The sequence below is a fragment of the Trachypithecus francoisi genome, unplaced genomic scaffold (assembly GCF_009764315.1).
Source record: "Trachypithecus francoisi isolate TF-2019V2 unplaced genomic scaffold, Tfra_2.0 Lachesis_group12, whole genome shotgun sequence".
NCBI classification, from domain to species: domain Eukaryota; kingdom Metazoa; phylum Chordata; class Mammalia; order Primates; family Cercopithecidae; genus Trachypithecus; species Trachypithecus francoisi.
The window spans coordinates 29,840,256-29,857,086 of NW_022681457.1; the positions used below are offsets into that span (position 1 = coordinate 29,840,256).

Sequence of the window (16,831 nt, forward strand, 5' to 3'; positions counted from 1 at the left end):
AATCCCAGCTACTCAGGAGGCTGAGACAGTAGAATTGCTTGAACCCAGGAGGCGGAGGTTGCAGCGGTGAGCCGAGATCACGCCATTGCACTCCAGCCTAAGCAACAGACTGAGATGCCGTTTCAAAAAAAAAAAAAAAAAAGAATTCAGTCTTGCAGGATAGAGAAAACTAAACAAAAGAGGGTTATGATAGTTTCTGAAATTGTATTATGAAGAATAAGGATTTATCTTTGTTTCTTAAATCCTGAGCAAAATGCTAGCATGTAGAACAAGTCCAAAAGTGCCTATTGAATGAATGAATGAAATTGGGAAAGGGTTTTCAGATGCTGAACTGCTAAACTGAAAGATCTACCATCCCATCATGAAACTCTTTGAGGTTATTTATACACTGACTCACCTAAAAACTGCTTCCTGTGTTGGTGTCTATGATACATTTTTTAATGTCAGACTAAAAATACACTTCCAGTACACCAACCCTGTCTGCCTACCTAAGGAGTAGAAATGAACACAAGGTCACATGTAACAAAATAAAAGAAAATTCACTCATTTCAACACTAAGCTCACCCTCTAACAAGAGCATCTGTCTTGACTGAGCACTATCTTCTAGAATCGTTTTCACTTGAGGATCTCTGAAGTCATCTATTTACAAAACCAAAGGGATACCAATGAGATTTTTTATAAAGCCAGAGAATCTTCAGTAATGGACTCTCAACTTCAGAGAGTTAGAGTAGATGGGAGCTTAGGGATCATCTAGTATAATTTCCAGTTCAAAACAGGAAACACTCCATAGCACCATCAATAGACTCATGGTGAGTTCAAGGCATTGGAGTCCTAATATCACGTACACTAATAGCCTCTCGACTTCCCAGCTGGGAGACTGGCAAATCATGTAAACTCTCTCATCCTCAGTGTCCTCACTCTGCCAGATAGAATTGTTCAGATGATCCGATGAAATAAACGTTGTCTTAATCAGCGAACATTTGTTTGCAAGTAACAGGACTTCACCCCCACTAACTTAACCAGAAATTAGCTGGAAGAATAGAGGAGTGCTTTAGGAAAATCAAGGGAAGAAAATGCTGACAAGCTGGAGGGTCTGAAACCAGGAATAGAAAGCTGTCAGGAGGAAAGTCAACTCTTGTAGTCTACTGTAATTACACCAATAGTCTTCATCTCTGTTTTCCTCTTTGCATCTGGTCTTCCCACTCTGCGAGTCAACAATCACAGCTTCTCTGTGCACGTGTAGAATGATGACTGCCCAGGTGGCTCTCATGGCTCTTCAGTTTAAGTGCTAATAAAGGTAGACCTCGAATTACTGAAATGCAATTTCTTATAAGAGAATTTGATTGCTTCCCCTTTGGCCAAGGGCCCACTGCTAGTCTGATCAGCTATGGCTTGGGGACTGATCATGTGGCCAGTTGCCCATTCAGTAGAGTTGGTGGAACATGCTGAGGGTGGGGGGAGTTAAGGCCAAGTTCAGGCTGAGGCAAATGACTGGCAACAAAGACAAGCAACAGCATCTCTAGTGCGATAGTACTTTGCAAAGAAAGCACTGCCCTATGCCAGCTATCACTGTGGCCATCCTTATGATCCTCACCAACCATCTTCTGCTTGACCACTACCAGTAACAGGCTGCTCACTACTGGTAGAGGTAACCTTTTCATCAGCAAACAACTACAGGTATTAGAACTCTTTTTCACGTGACAGCAACTTCTTTTAAGATACTAAACTAAAATACTTGTAATCTTCTCCCAAGCCTTACCTTTAATGAAGGCATAATCTTGCTTGTTAGGTCAAGCCTGGGCTTTTCTTTCTAGTCAAAATATGAATAATGGGCAAAGCAAGATGTTGTGAAAAAGCTGAGTGTTGGGAGGGAACTGAGGCAGGGCTTGCATAATGTCCTCAGGAATGTGTCTAGACTTGCTGGCTCCTTACTTCTAGCCCGCTTAGGCTCCTAGGCTCCTATTCCCATTATCTCAAGTAGCAGAACATGTTCCACATAAATGCTAAACCATCACAGCTGTAGATTATGTGCCTGGTCTTTTGACCTCCACATTTTCACCACCTGTTTCTTTGCTGGATTACAAATAAATAGCGTGGGCTCCCAGAGCTGGGGGCCTTCACAGCCTCTGTACGCTAGCGATGGACCCCTAGTGTCCCAATTTTCTCTCTCAAACTGTCTTTTTTTCAATCCTTTGACTCTACCAGATTTTGTCACCCCCACGACCTGATGTTGGGTCTGATCACTCCAACACAAGAGAAATAGATTCACTATATGATTGTTTTAGGAAACAACCTAGAGCAGAAAAAGCCAGAAGCCCTTCTTCCTATAAAGAATTACTACTATCTTTCTACTAACACCATTACTAATGACTCACTAAAGCAAAAGGGGAGCTGGAACTGTTTCCAGTGTCAGTGTGTAGACAATAGGTAGGGTTGGGGAAAATGGTTTTTTCCAACGTAGAGTCCCTAGCACTTTTGCAAGCAGAATTCTGCCTTGCTCTCATTTAACTTCCTTTTGCTTAGAAAAATATAATGCAGAAAATAATCTTAACTTCAGGTTTTTAAGTTAACCAAGATAAAGGTGTGAATTCCCCATAAAAGAACCTCACATTAGCTATGTTATGACCAGCTGGCATTTAAATACTGACAAGATCCAAAGTTAGAAGAGGAGGTGAAAACACAAAAATAACTTCTATACGTTGGGGGGCACCATTATGGGATCTGCTGCTTCTGGCTTCTCTGCTCTTCACATTAGTCAATGATGTCACCAGGTTTTTATTTTAGTAATCAGGATATACTTGTATGGATGCAAAGAGAATCTCCTCATTTATATTCTAAACTCAGAGCAGGGAATGAGACACATGGGTGATCTGCAGCTGTGGCACTATAAACAGGACCAGCCTACCACCTAGTCTAGATTCTAGACTGCACTTCATTCCCTGAAATACTGATTGGGAGATTTTAAAAAATTGAAAATATATCATTTTTGAACGACCAGTGCAACTTCTGTGCAAGGATATTAGAGTCCACTGTTTGGTAGAAGACTGACTCACCTGTATGGGGTGGTGCATGTGTTGTTAGGTGCCATCTACCTATCTACACCACTGAGGTACAACGAGGAGATCCTGCCCTGGCTCCAGCCAGCTGTGCCACCGTGGGCAAGTACCAGAGTTAAAGCTTTCTCCTGCTGCTAAATTAAAGGATTTAGTGCTTTAACTTGGGTCAACCACCCATTTGCAAACCTGACAAGAACCACACACACTCTTACTTCAAAAATGCATATAAGCAAATACGACCGAAATTTTATATAGAGTATCAAGGAGTTCTCTTAGCCCTCACACTCCAGTCTAAACTGCTTGGTTGATGATTATTAGACCAGCAGCCCTCTAGTATTCCTTCTAGCACTCCAAACTAAAATAAAACAGCTGATGTTTAGTAACGATTTCTGTAAATTATTCAACACCATAGAAGAGTGTTTTGTTAAGACTAGAGACCAATCTAACACAATCTACTCACCAATGTTAAATTGACCAGAAACCAATAGATGACTGGAAGGAAGCGGATATAACTAGATATACCAAACTATAAATACTAACCTTAAAATCTTGGAAAGGTTTTGGAGGAGTCCTACTCTGTTTCTGAATTGGAATTTTTCATTTGCAAATGCTTAACAAAACCCACCAAGCCAGATAGAGCTCTATAGTGATGTTTATGAAGAAGCCTTATAATGATGTTGTCCACGTAATGTGCTTACCAATAATCACACCCAAATAAAACAAAGCCAAAGGTTCCCACACTCCAGCCAATATAAACATGCTCACAATGGTTAATTCCAAAGGAAGAGCTGTCAAGATGTGCCTGAAGATTTCCTCAAAGGGAGAGATAATTCATGAGCAAACAAACATCATGTCCCTAATCTTCTCTATCCTGGGGTAAAGAAAATATAGTTTTCTCCCAAGATTTTAGTTGCTTTCTATCCCAAGTCAGTAAGTAAAACTGATTCATACTGGTAAATTCCAGGTTCCAGCCTTGATTTGAAGGGGCACACAATTCAATAAGAATAAAGGGGACTGGCCATGTAAGCCCATCTTGAATACTGACAACTTCCCTACCATTTACCTAACACTACAAACCCTACTCCATTTAAGCCTCTGAGATCTTTTTGCTGTATTTCGAGCTTTTCAACTTACCTTTTTGGAGGGAAAGGAGGGAGGAGGAGAACAAAGGGAGAATTTGAAGTTTTTATTTCTGCTTGCATTGACTCACATTGTGGCAAAGAAATTTAAAAAGTAACTTTAAAATTTTGCATTTTGGTGACACTAGCCAACAATAAAAACTATCTAATTAGAAATGTTAGAGAAGTTTTTTTTTTTTTTTTTTTTTTCTTTTTTGAGACAGAGTTGCTCTGTTGCCCAGGCTGGAGTGCAGTGGTGCAATCTTGGCTTGCTGAAACCTCCACCTCCCAGGTTCAAGTGATTCTCCTGCCTCAGCCTCCCAAGTAGCTGGGATTACAGGCACACACCACCACAGTGGGCTAATTTTTGTATAGATGGGGTTTCACCATATTGGTCAGGCTGCTCTTGAACTCCTGACCTCAGGTGATCCACACCCCTTGGCCTCCCAATGTGCTGGGATTAGAGGTGTGAACCACCACGCTCAGCAAAAATGTTAGATAGTTTTAACACAGGCTCTAACATGGTCATAAATTAAAGAAGATATGGTCATAAATTAAAGACCTCTTTTTGGTGGGAGTAGTAGTAGGGGTTGGAGAGTAGAGTTATACATTTCTTCTTAGCAGTTGCTTCCACATATTTTATTAATAAGGACTATCTGCTGAAGCATAGAAATACAGTCATGTGTATGTCATACTTCCAATGGCCTGTTTCATCATAGCAGGGATAGTTTTTATGGTGTATGGAATCCTCTGCCCCGTTAAGCTCTTTATGGACCTTTCCTCAGAAGCATCAGAAAACACAGAATTAAATATCACAATTCTTGTTGAAGGCCAAAAATTAGTTCCCAGAAGGATTCTTTGACTATCATCCTTCTACAAATTCACACATCACCATTCTAGATAATGTGATGGATGAATTTATAAAAGGATGAAATTCAAAGAATTTATTTTTTATGGTCAATAGATTGTTCCTTTATTCCAGTTGTCTTCTCTTTGTCTACCTAACATTCTATAACAAATAGACAAATGGAAAAGCACAATTACTCTGCCAAAAGTTAGTCAACTTTCTCCCAGGACACTCAGCCACCTAACTTGAAAACTGACTGGTAATATCATTCTAATTACTTTTTAAAGTAGAAACATGTTACACAGAAATGCTTTCAGTGTGGGGAAAGAAAAATCACTTGCCACTTATAGAAAGAATTCTACTGCTTCATGTGGCCATTTGCAATAATGAAACAAATAAGCAAGCAAGATTTAACACTGGGTTCTAGTGTACAGCACAAGGATCAAGGCGAAATATAATGCTTTCATTACGTAAGAATAGGACAGACATTATTCTGGCTTTCCCCTACCCTTCATCATTTACCAATATTTCTTCAGTCTCAGGAATTTTTCAACCCCTGAAACTCCTAGATTTACCACTCAAGGCACAGCTACCCATCTTGAGGCTTTCTGCCAATGGCTCTAGTGCTTCTATTTCAACAGCCTATGGATTTGAAAGCTGGAAAGAGAGATATGTAAATGAATCCTCTAACTTTGATCTATGCACCCAGGTTCCTCAAAAGAAGCCCTTGGAGAGTCTGGGGTATACTAAGTATGACTTACAGTTGTAATCATTAGAGTGACAACCCATTTCCAGTGGGTACCACTTTAGCCAATCCAAACCTTTATTTTCCTAATGCATAGAGTGACTTTTTAAAAAATGGTATATTTGAGAAAGTATTTTAGAATGGCATCTGTTAACAAAACTAGGTATACTACTCTAGAGTCTATTTTCAAATAACAGAATTTGACCTTACAGAGAGGTCTAAGACCATAACATAAATAATCATTTTTATCAATGATTCATAATACATCCAGACTCCAAATATTAAGGCTTTTTTCTTACACTCTTCTCTGCCTACTCATACTCCTTCTATTTCCTAACTCCTTTAGAGTAAAAATTGAAATCCCATATCCCTAACACAACTAGACAGAAGCATCATGTTTACACCCTGACAAATTCATTAATTCTGTACCTCTGAAATATTTAGCAAAAAGCCAGCACTGACTCAATCATAGATTTCCACAGATAGGTCTATTCATATTTGCAATTAGTATTCACTGAAATATCAATGACTGCTGTTCCCAAGCATCTACGAGTCTCTGGATTTTCTTAACTGGCCTCTTTTCCTCAGCTCTTACAGATTATTGTTTTAAAACTACCATTTAAAAGTTGAACTCCAAGTGAGGGGAAAAATAAACAAACAAGCAAACAAAAAAAAAAACACCTTTTTTTGGTTCCCACTTCACTCATAATCAACATAACACAGACTACTTGTGACCCATATGTGATGGAAGGAGAGGGGCACAGAGTCGGGGGAGGTTTCTCCACATAGAAAGCAAGCAATCACTTCCACAGCAGACATCAGCTGGGTGTCCAAAAATTCAATTCAATTTTGACACCACTTACCTGGAAACAGCATCAGGTCCCATAGGTTGAAAGCTCAGTCCCATAAGACTGCCCCCCATTTCAGATGCCCATCACAAAAACAGGTTGTGGCCTGTTATAAATGGGCGTTCCCATGATCCTCCTCCTTGGGATTGATTGATTTGCTACAGAGGCTCATAGAACTCAGAGAAACACTTTACTTATGGACATGTTATAAAGGATATGACAACGGATACACATGAACAATGAGATAAAAGATTCATAGGGTAAAGCATGTGGTATGGCAGGGGTCCCTGACCCTCTGGCAGCAGACAGGTACCAGTCAGTGGCCTGTTAGGAACTGAGCCACATAGTAGGATGTAAGAGGTGGGTGAGCACGTATTACAGCCTGAGCTCTGCCTCCTGTCAGATCAGCCGGCATTATATTCTCATAGGAGTGGGAACCCTATTGTGAAGTATGCATGCAGGGGATCTAGGTTGCATGCTCCTTATGAGAATCTAATGCCTAATGATCTGAAGTGGGACCATTTCATACCCAAACCATCTCCCATCCCCTCATCTGTGGAAAAAGTGTCTTCCACGAAACTGATCCCTGGTGCCCAAAAGGTTGAGGATGGCTGTGGTAAGGCACAGAGCATCCCCATCCTCTCTAGGACGCCATGCTCTGGGAACCTCTGCAAGTTCAGCTATCTGGAAGCTCCCAGTACCCAGCCCTTTTGAGTTTTTGAGGCTTCATTACCTAGGCATGACTGATTGCTTTATTGGCCATAGGTGAGTGACTCAATCTTTAGGCCTTCTTCCCTCCCGGCTGTTGGTGGGTGGGGCTGAAATTAGTTCCCCACCCTTCTAATCATGCCTTGGTCTTTCAGGTGACCATTCTGAAGCTATCTGGGAGTCCCCAGCCTTCAGTTGACTCATTAGCATGCAAAGAGGCATTCCTATCATTCAGGAGATTCCAAGAATTTTAGAAGCTGTATATCAGGAAATTTATTACTATGAAGTACCTTATAATGCCATCGTTTTTCTCCCAAAGGCACCAGCTTAATTAAATTCAGAAATGAAAACAATGGCCAGCTTCTATAGTGTAAGTCAATGTGTTTCTAGTTTTCTGAGGGTTTGGAAACTCAAATCCTAGCTAAAACCTGTATCACTTTTAAATTGAAAGATTTAAAGGGAATAAACATTTAACCCCAAGTGACTAGAAGTCACTTAAAATATGTAGTCCTCAGATTATTTTATCTACTCAAAGACTCTTCAAAAGTAGATGAAAACACTGCCCAGACATATATTATAACCCCAGCTTTAATTTCAGAGCCCAAACATGAAATCTCTTCCCATTGTTTGAAATCTGAAACTCATTTCAAAGACTGCCTGGAAAAGTTTAAAAAAAAAAAAAAATGGATTGGTCTTGACTTTTCCTTACATATGAAGTAATATTGTTACAGGTGAATCTCTGATAAGCAGGAAACCATCATGTGTAATAGGATGTTGTTTGCCACACTCCCAAACTCTTCACTGAAGTCCTGTTCATTGCTGTCAGAAAGGAATCCAAAGTAATGATAAAAAAAAAAAAAAAAACAGAAAAAGTAGACAGTCTCATGCATTCTTAATACCAAAATCAGAGAGAAATCTAGACTTGATGTGCCTATTATACTAAAACATGAGTGTGTATATGTATATTGCTGAATATATATAACATAATATATATGATCTGTATGACCAATGCCTTGCTCAGTGTCCATAAGCAAAGGAAGAGAGGATAAATTTAAGGAAATGAATATTCCCACAAGCACAACATGTAACTTCCTATATAAAAGCAACCAGCCGGGCATGGTGGCTCACGCCTGTAATCCCAGCACTTTGGGAGGCTTAGGCAGGTGGATCACAAGGTCAGGCGATCAAGACCATCCTGGCTAACATGGTGAAACCCCGTCTCTACTAAAAATACAAAGATTAGCTGGGTGTGGTGGCGGGCACCTGTAGACCCAGCTACTCAGGAGGCCAAGGCAGGAGAATCGCTTGAACCCGGAAGGCGGAGCTTGCAGTGAGCCAAGATCGTGCCACTGCACTCCAGTCTGGGCGACAGAGCAAGACTCCACCTCAAAAAAAAAAAAAAAGTTAGCAGCCAAAATGTGTTGCTGCTACTCATGAAAAGTATTTTTTGGTGTGGTTTTCTTGATAGCTCTATCAAGAAAGTTATTTTATTCATTTATCAAAGGAATAATTAGTGGTCCATCTTGTTAACTTTTTAGTACACCCCTATTAAATGCTAGTTCTTAAGTTTTAAGAAAATTAAGGATTATTTTTAAGATAGAAAGCTTGAGTACAGTATTTTTGTAGATGAAGATAAAATATTTTAGAGCATGAAGATGTACATGAGAAAAAGTAAGACATTCATATTTTATTTACATATAGAAATGTTTTAAAGCTTTGCCAACATGGGCATTTTTGTTGTTTAGAATTAATATTTGCTGGAAAGTAATTAATCTGTGAAATTATTTAACATGTAGAATTATTCCTTAGCTTCTGGTTTGGGAGAAATGCTCAGGAGTTCAGCTTAAAATCATTTTATTCACACTGCTAAAGCTGAAAAATGTAAACAGGGAGCTTTCAATACATTTCAAAGGAGTTTGGAGAATTCTAAAATAGTCAATCCATTTATAACGAATATAAAACATCATTAGAAACTGGCAAAAAAAAAGTAGCTAAAAGTATTCAAGTTATTTCACATTACTGGGAAATTGCTTTTTAAAAATTCAGTTATTAATAACATTCAGTCAATATATTTAACCTTTTTTCAATTTTGGTGGTATAATTTTAGAAATTCATCGTTGACTCTTAAAATTTCACCTAAACTTACCTGAGGCTCTGCATTATGTTACTCAATGATTCTGATGCCAAGTTTTGAAATCAAATTATAGGCCAGTCACCTTCAGTGATGTAAAAGGTAGAACCACAAGATAATCCAGCACTTTCCTCACAACCTAAAAACGGAACCTGTGGCAAGTACCTGCCCAACTGTCAGACTATGCTCTAAACAACTGCCTGTCATGTAACAGGCTGCTCAAAAGTAGCAACATACCACTCCTATAGGCAATTCTTAACTTCTTAACCACAGTTTCATCAGTGTAAAAAATATAGGGGCAGTGGGGACCAGACATATATATTGAAATGTTAAACAACAAAACTCTTATTTTGAAGTGTGGGAGGGGAGGAAGCACTTCAATCAGTTGCTTTATGTTCCTTTTAGTGGCAGAAGAATGACACAATCCAGTATTTTCATCCACAGCTTCCTATACACAAAGCTGTGGATTTCATAAATGTAAACATACTGCATGATCTGCCCACTGGGAGTTTGTAATTTACTAAGGACTCAGAGAAGACAATTCCACTGTGCAGACCACAAGGCTGATAAAGTAAACGTCACAAGGCCAAGTAATGAAGGATGTGTAAGGAAAGACAGATTGTATTCAGGAAGGAATGAGGACGGGAGATAATATAGAAAATACCTAGGAAAGCTCCAGGGGTATGTGACATTTGGGATGTTGTGAAGAATGAGTAGGTTTTTCTGGGAAGAGCCCTTCATTTGTGAGAAGGGGAGTCACAAGAGAGGAAGAGGTAGGCAGGATCAATTATCAGCAAAGATGCAAAGGGAGAAACTCTCTGGATGTGTTTACGGGGCAGGAAACTATTCCTGTTGAGGATGCAGAGAACGGTTACAGGTCAGCAGCGAGAAAGGAGGCTAAAAAGAAGCCTTGAGCCAGAAGGGCTCTGAACACCCAGTCTTATTTGTTAGTCACTGAAGGTGTTTTGAGCAAGGAAATGATAAATTAAAGCTAAAAGAGTCTCCTTCTTATCGGAGGTTTCACCTTCAGAGGTTTCAGTTAACAGAGGTCAATCACAGTCTAAAAATATTAAATGAAAAATTCCAGAAATAAACAATTCTTAAGTTTTAAATTATGCACTGTTCTGAGTAGCATCATGAAATCTTGTGCTGTCCCCCGATAAGAATCACCTCTTGGTCCAACATCTCCCTGCTCCTGCCTATTAGTCACTTAGCAGCCATCTAGGTTACCAGATCGACTGCTGTGTATTACAGTACTTGTGTGCAAGTCACCCTTATTTTCTCTCATTATTGCCCCAAGGTGCAAGAGTAGGGATGCTGGCATTTCAGATGTGCTAAAGAGACAAGTCAAGTGCTTCCTTTAAGAAGATAAAGTTCTCAACTTAAAAGAAAAAAAATCTTACGCTGAGGTTGCTAAGATCTACAATAAGAATGAATCTATCCTTAAAACTGTGAACAGCATTTTTTCTGTTTCATTATTAATTATTGTTGTTAATCTTTTACTGCACCTAATTTATAATTTAAACTTTATCCTATGTATGTATGTATAGGAAGAAACATCATGTATGTATACAGGGTTCAGTGCTATGATTTTAGGCATTCACTGGGGGGGTCTTAGAACATATCCCCTGTGGATAAGGAAGACTTATCTCTACCGCATGCTTCTTTTATAAAGACTAATCTCACTAAGCAAGGTGTAGAAGTAAGAATTGGAAAAATGGCTGAATTTCAGCAATAAGGATAAATATAATTGGATAATTTTAATAGCTACTTTTAATTTTTAATTTTTTAAAATAGTACTTACTATGTCCAGGCTGGGTGTGGTGGCTCACACTTGTAATCCCAGCACTTTGGGAGGCCGAGGCAGGTGGATCACCTGAAGTCAGGAGTTCGAGACCAGCCTGGCCAACATGGCGAAACCCTGTCTTTACTAAAAATACAAAAATTAGCTGGGTGTGGTGGCATGCACCTGTAGTCCCAACTACTCAGGAGGCTGAGGTAGGAGAATCTCTTGAACCTGGGAGGCAGAGATTGTAGTGAGCCAAGATCGTGCCACTGTACTCCAGCCTGGGTGACAGAGTGAGACTCTGTCTCAAAATAAATAAATAAAAAATAAGTACTTACTACGTCCTAAAAGTTTTACATAAACTAATTTATTCCTTAGAGTGATTTGGTTAATTAGGCATTATTATCCGTATTTTACAAGGGAGGAAACTGGCTAAGAGAGGTTCTGTAACTTGTCCAATATGGTAGAGCTTTTAAAAAGTGGTACAAGGATTTAAACCCATCACTGTAGGACTCCTAAGCCCATGCTCTTAAAAAACTTTTTATCTTACCCCCAATCTAGATATAAATCAGGGAACATATTTCAAATAAAACCGTGAATCCGTCGAAAAGTATGCCAGCAGGTACTCAGCCTCTAAAATAGTCCTCAATGATCCCCATCTCCTGGCATTCATGCCCTTCTGTCATCACCTCCCTTGAGTGTCGGCTGGACTTACTAGTTCACTTCTAACCAACAGAATACAGCAGAAGTGATGGAATGTCACTTGCAAGATTCAGCGGTTTCCCTCTCCAGCACTGCTCGGGCTCTCTCTTGGCTCACTATCTCTGGGGGAAGCCCGCTGCCATGTTGCCAGGCAGTCCTATGGAGAGACCCACGTGGGAGGGATGGAAGCCTGCCAACAACCATGTGAGAGAGCTTGGAAGCAGATTCCCCTCCCCCAGTGGAGCCCTCATGCCTGATGAGACTGCAGACCAGACCAACAGCTTAATTGCAACCTCAAGAGAGAGTCTGAGCCAGAGACTCCCAAACTAGATTCTTGACCCACAGAAATGAGGAGCTAAGAAATGTTTATAGTTGGCTGGGCACCGTGGCTGATGCCTGTAATCCCAGCACTTTGGGAGGCCGAGGTGGGTGGATCACCTGAGGTCGGGAGTTCTTGACCATCCTGGCCAACATGGAGAAACCCCGTCTCTACTTAAAATATAAAAATTAGCCGGGCATGGTGGTGCATGCCTGTAATCCCAGCTAATCGGGAGGCTGAGGCAGGAGAACCACTGGAACCCGGGAGGCGGAGGCTGTGGTGAGCCAAGATTGTGCCACTGCACCCACAAGAAACTCCGACTCGCCGGGCGCGGTGGCTCAAGCCTGTAATCCCAGCACTTTGGGAGGCCGAGACGGGCGGATCACGAGGTCAGGAGATCGAGACCATCCTGGCTAACACGGTGAAACCCCGTCTCTACTAAAAAAATACAAAAAACTAGCCGGGCGAGGTGGCGGGCGCCTGTAGTCCCAGCTACTCGGGAGACTGAGGCAGGAGAATGGCGTAAACCCGGGAGGCGGAGCTTGCAGTGAGCCGAGATCCGGCCACTGCACTCTAGCCTGGGCGGCAGAGCGAGACTCCGTCTCAAAAAAAAAAAAAAGAAAAAAAGAAACTCCGACTCAAAAAAAAAAAAAAAAAAAGAAAGAAAGAAAGAAAAAAATGTTTATCAGTGAAAACTGCTAAATTTTAGGGTAATTTGTTACCCAGCATTAATACAGTCAGTAGATAGTAATTATTTAATTTCTTATTACAGGGTAAATCTTTTTCTTTATACTTGGAGCTTGAAGTAGGAATCTGTCTAGGAGAGATTATACCTGAAATAACTACAACAAGCCCAAATCACAGAATATCACGTCCTTTACCTTTCCACCCAAACATACATAAATCAGGTACTCTACCTATCTCATCCTCCCACGGCTCTTCTTACTGTCCTCATTCTCCTTTGCTTGAATGCATTCTTAGGAATAGGAATACTAAAACCCAAACCTGCAGGTTTCAAAAAAATTTTTAGACATTTAGTTTTGAATCTCATAGCAAACTCTTTCCTTCCCAAGGCTCCTCACATTACATTGTGTATTCTTATTATAGCACATAATGTTTTTTTTTCTTATTTGTAGGTTTAAGTGTCTGTTTTCCAGGCACCCCCTTCCCTAACCCATTATAAGAACCATGTCTTGTGCAATCTTGTATCCTCAGTACTGAGTGTTCAACATATGGCTGGGACTTAATAAAGTTTAAATGAACTCATGAATAAATGTGTTGCACAACCAATGAGTGAGTGAGTGAACAAGTGAGTCAGTAAGCGAGGGTTTAGAGACCTTGGGAACCACCACTTGAAAGCTTGAGGCCGTCGTGCAGATTTGGACCCTCACATAAGACATTTCCTTCTATACAGAATGCTCTTCCATTTGCTCATCTTCACCTCCTCACCAGGCTTTTCTCTCTTTAACATTCACCTCAAAGAGTTGTCTGCTTGCCTCTCTACAACACTCCCCACCAACACACACCCACACACCCTTCCAGGGAAGTCTTCCTTTTCTCTGCTGTGAAGACTTTTAAGTTTCCATATCCTCCTGGGCATAACTTGGTCACAGCATCCAGCATACCATACTGTAATGATTAGTTATCTGCCTGTCATTTCCACTTAGCCATAAGCTCCTTAAAAGACAGCATATTCAGCCAACAGCAGAGTGCCTAGAAGTGGTAGGCACTCAAGAACAGTTTAAAATAATGGGCAAGAGAATGAATGAATGAGAAAAAGAAAACTGTATCTAGAAAATTATCTCAGCACAATCTATTTATTTCAGGTAAGCTATCAGTCAGGTATACATAGTGCTCCAAGTCCTAAACAGAGTAAAAATAATTGTATATCAAAATTATTACAGATACATCAAAATTATATTTAGAAATAGTACCTCAGATCAGGCATGGTGGCTCACAGCTGTAAACCAAAAATCTGGGGATGCTAAAGTGGGAAGATTGCTTGAGTTCAGGAGAGACTCCCATCTCCAAAAAAACTGATTTTTAAAATTTAAGACCAGGTGCAGTGGCTCATGCCAGCTACTCAAGAGGCTGAGGTAGGAAGATCGCTTGAGCCTGGGAGGTTGAGGCTGCAGTGAGCTGTGATGACACCATTGCACTCCAGCCTGGGCAACAGAGCAAGACCCTGTTGCAAAAAGGAAAAAATAATTAAAAGTTACAACATTAGCCTGTAGTCTTAGCTATTCAGGAGGCTGAGGTGGGAGGATAGCTTGAGCCCAGGAGTTTGAGGATGCAGTGAGCTATGATTATGCTACTGAACTCCAGCCTGAGCCAGTATTTGAGACCAGCCTGGGAAACATAAGAGACTCTGTCTCTAAAAAAAAAAAAAAAGAAGAAGAAGAAGAAAGAATAGTGTTTCAGGCCAGGTGCGGTAGCTCACACCTGTAATCTCAGCACTTTGGGAGGCCGAGGTGGGTGGATCACCTGAGGTCAGGAGTTCAAGACCAGCCTGGCCAACATGGTGAAACCCGGTCTCCACTAAAAATACAGAAAAAAACAAAACAAAACAAAACATTAGCTGGGCGTGGTGGTGGGTGCCAGTAATCCCAGCTACGTGGGTAGCTGAGGCAGGAGAATCACTTGAACCCGGGAGGCGGAAGTTGCAGTGAGCTGAGACGGCACCACTGTACTCCAGCCTGGGCAACAAGAGAGAAACTGTCTCAAAAAAAAAAAAAAAAAGAAAAAGAAAAAGAAAAAACAATAGTGTTTCAATCCATGGACAGGCCCTAGACAGAGCTGCCTTTAACACATCTTTTCCCCTTTCCCTCACATCCTTAATCCCATCTCAGTCAAAAAGGAAAAAAAATAAGTTTTCTTCCTTCTTAGCCTAAGATTCCTAATACTGTCCCCAGATGCCATAAATGTATCGGCTTCCCAGAAATCACCCCAGTGATTTTTCTCCCCATGAAAAGTTTATATATCTCATGCCCTCAGAGTTTTAAACTGCAAATGAGTAAGCTACAAAAAAAAAAAAAAACCTGGTTTGGTGGGGAAATGGGTGCTCATGGGTTAGCATTTCCATTTTGGTAGGGATCTTTTTCTAAGGCCATAGCTTTACTCAAAGCCCAGTGGGAAAAAGACATTAAAAAAAAAAAAAAACCTTTCAGGAACCCTCAAGTCACTCCATTGGGGTGAACTCCCCTGTGACACTAGAGAGGTGATGAAGCTTGGTGGTTAGGGCAGTTTTCTGAGTCAGAAATCTCAGCTTTTCCACTCTCTAGTCTTCAGATCATGAGTAACCTCACTGGTGCCCAAGTGTTCCATCTCTAAAATGAAATAATACGACTACCTCAAGGAACCTGGTGGGAAGATTAAATGGGTTAATACAGGTAAAGTACTCAGAAAGTGCCTGGTAAGTAGTCAATAATTCTCTGCTATTACTATTATCATTTTCTTTTATTAGAATTGGCTCCAAAAGAACCCAAAGAGGGCAATGCTCAAAGGGAAGAAAGGGATGAGAGTACACTTACTGATTTGGTTGTTTAGCTTGAAGGCAATGTCCAGCTGCAGGATAAACAGCATGAATTGGAACCAAGGACTCATCTCCATGGAGGGGAGGGGAATGTGGACGGAAAACACGATGTCATTGGCTTCAATTTCCCTTGGAATTGCTTCTTCAATGTCTCGGATCTTGTCACACTGATTGGGTCCCCAAGGCATTAACCATTTTGTCTTGTGATGGTTCTTACGGGCATCCACACATTTCACCGACATGTAGGACACTGCCGTTGTGGGCCCTGGAGCTGAAAAGACAATGTTTGTCTGTTATTAGAAAAACCATCTACTGAAACTACTGTTTCTGGTTAATACTCTTTCCATTACTGTGTTCTCTCCAGTTTTTGTACTGCCTTCTACAACTGGGGCTCAGCAATACTTAGGGATCTTCCAAATCTGGCTGAAGGTCGTTCAGTGACCTCCAGAGGTGTCCTAACAGTATCCCTGAGAACCTTCCCATTATGTTTTCAATTGCTGTGAAAGAATACATTTGTAACCAGTCTAGTTATACTTCTGCACTTCAAAACAATGTCACAAAAGTCAACTGTGCTACAGTTCCCACCTGACTGAGGTCTTGGAGAGCTCTGGGCCTTCATAGAGAACAGTATCTAAAGTCAGAAGACCTTAGTCTTCAAACCTGGATTTGAAGCCTGGTTAAAAACTTACTGTCAGTGAATCTTGGGTAAGTCAGTTAAATCTATAATAGCTTCAGGACCCTCATCTGAGAAACGAAATGACGAGTTTCTAAGATTCCTCTTGGCTCTAAAATTGTACAATATTGCTTTTGCTCAAGATAAAGAATTAGGGGCCACCACTTGGCTTGGTACCTAGCAGAGAATGGGAACTCAAACACTGACTGATACTTCAAAAGTGTACTAAAATATAAACCATGCATTTCAAGACAGCAAAGCAACTTTGAAATGTGTAACTTTAAAAACACTATTTTGTGATTATCTAATGGTTATATGATTATCATATTAATAATTTGGAAAATACAGAAATTTTAAGTTCAAAAC

General features: G+C 40.5%; 1 protein-coding gene across 2 annotated transcripts in view; it reads right to left on the reverse strand.

The window, feature by feature from the left end:
* Positions 1-16,831, reverse strand: part of WLS (Wnt ligand secretion mediator) — a 135,247-nt gene that overhangs the window by 80,981 nt on the left and 37,435 nt on the right. For both annotated transcript variants that reach the window (XM_033225257.1, XM_033225258.1), the window contains exon 2: positions 15,791-16,063. In XM_033225257.1, the coding sequence (XP_033081148.1) occupies positions 15,791-16,063 (273 nt within the window). The remainder of the gene's footprint in view (positions 1-15,790; positions 16,064-16,831) is intronic.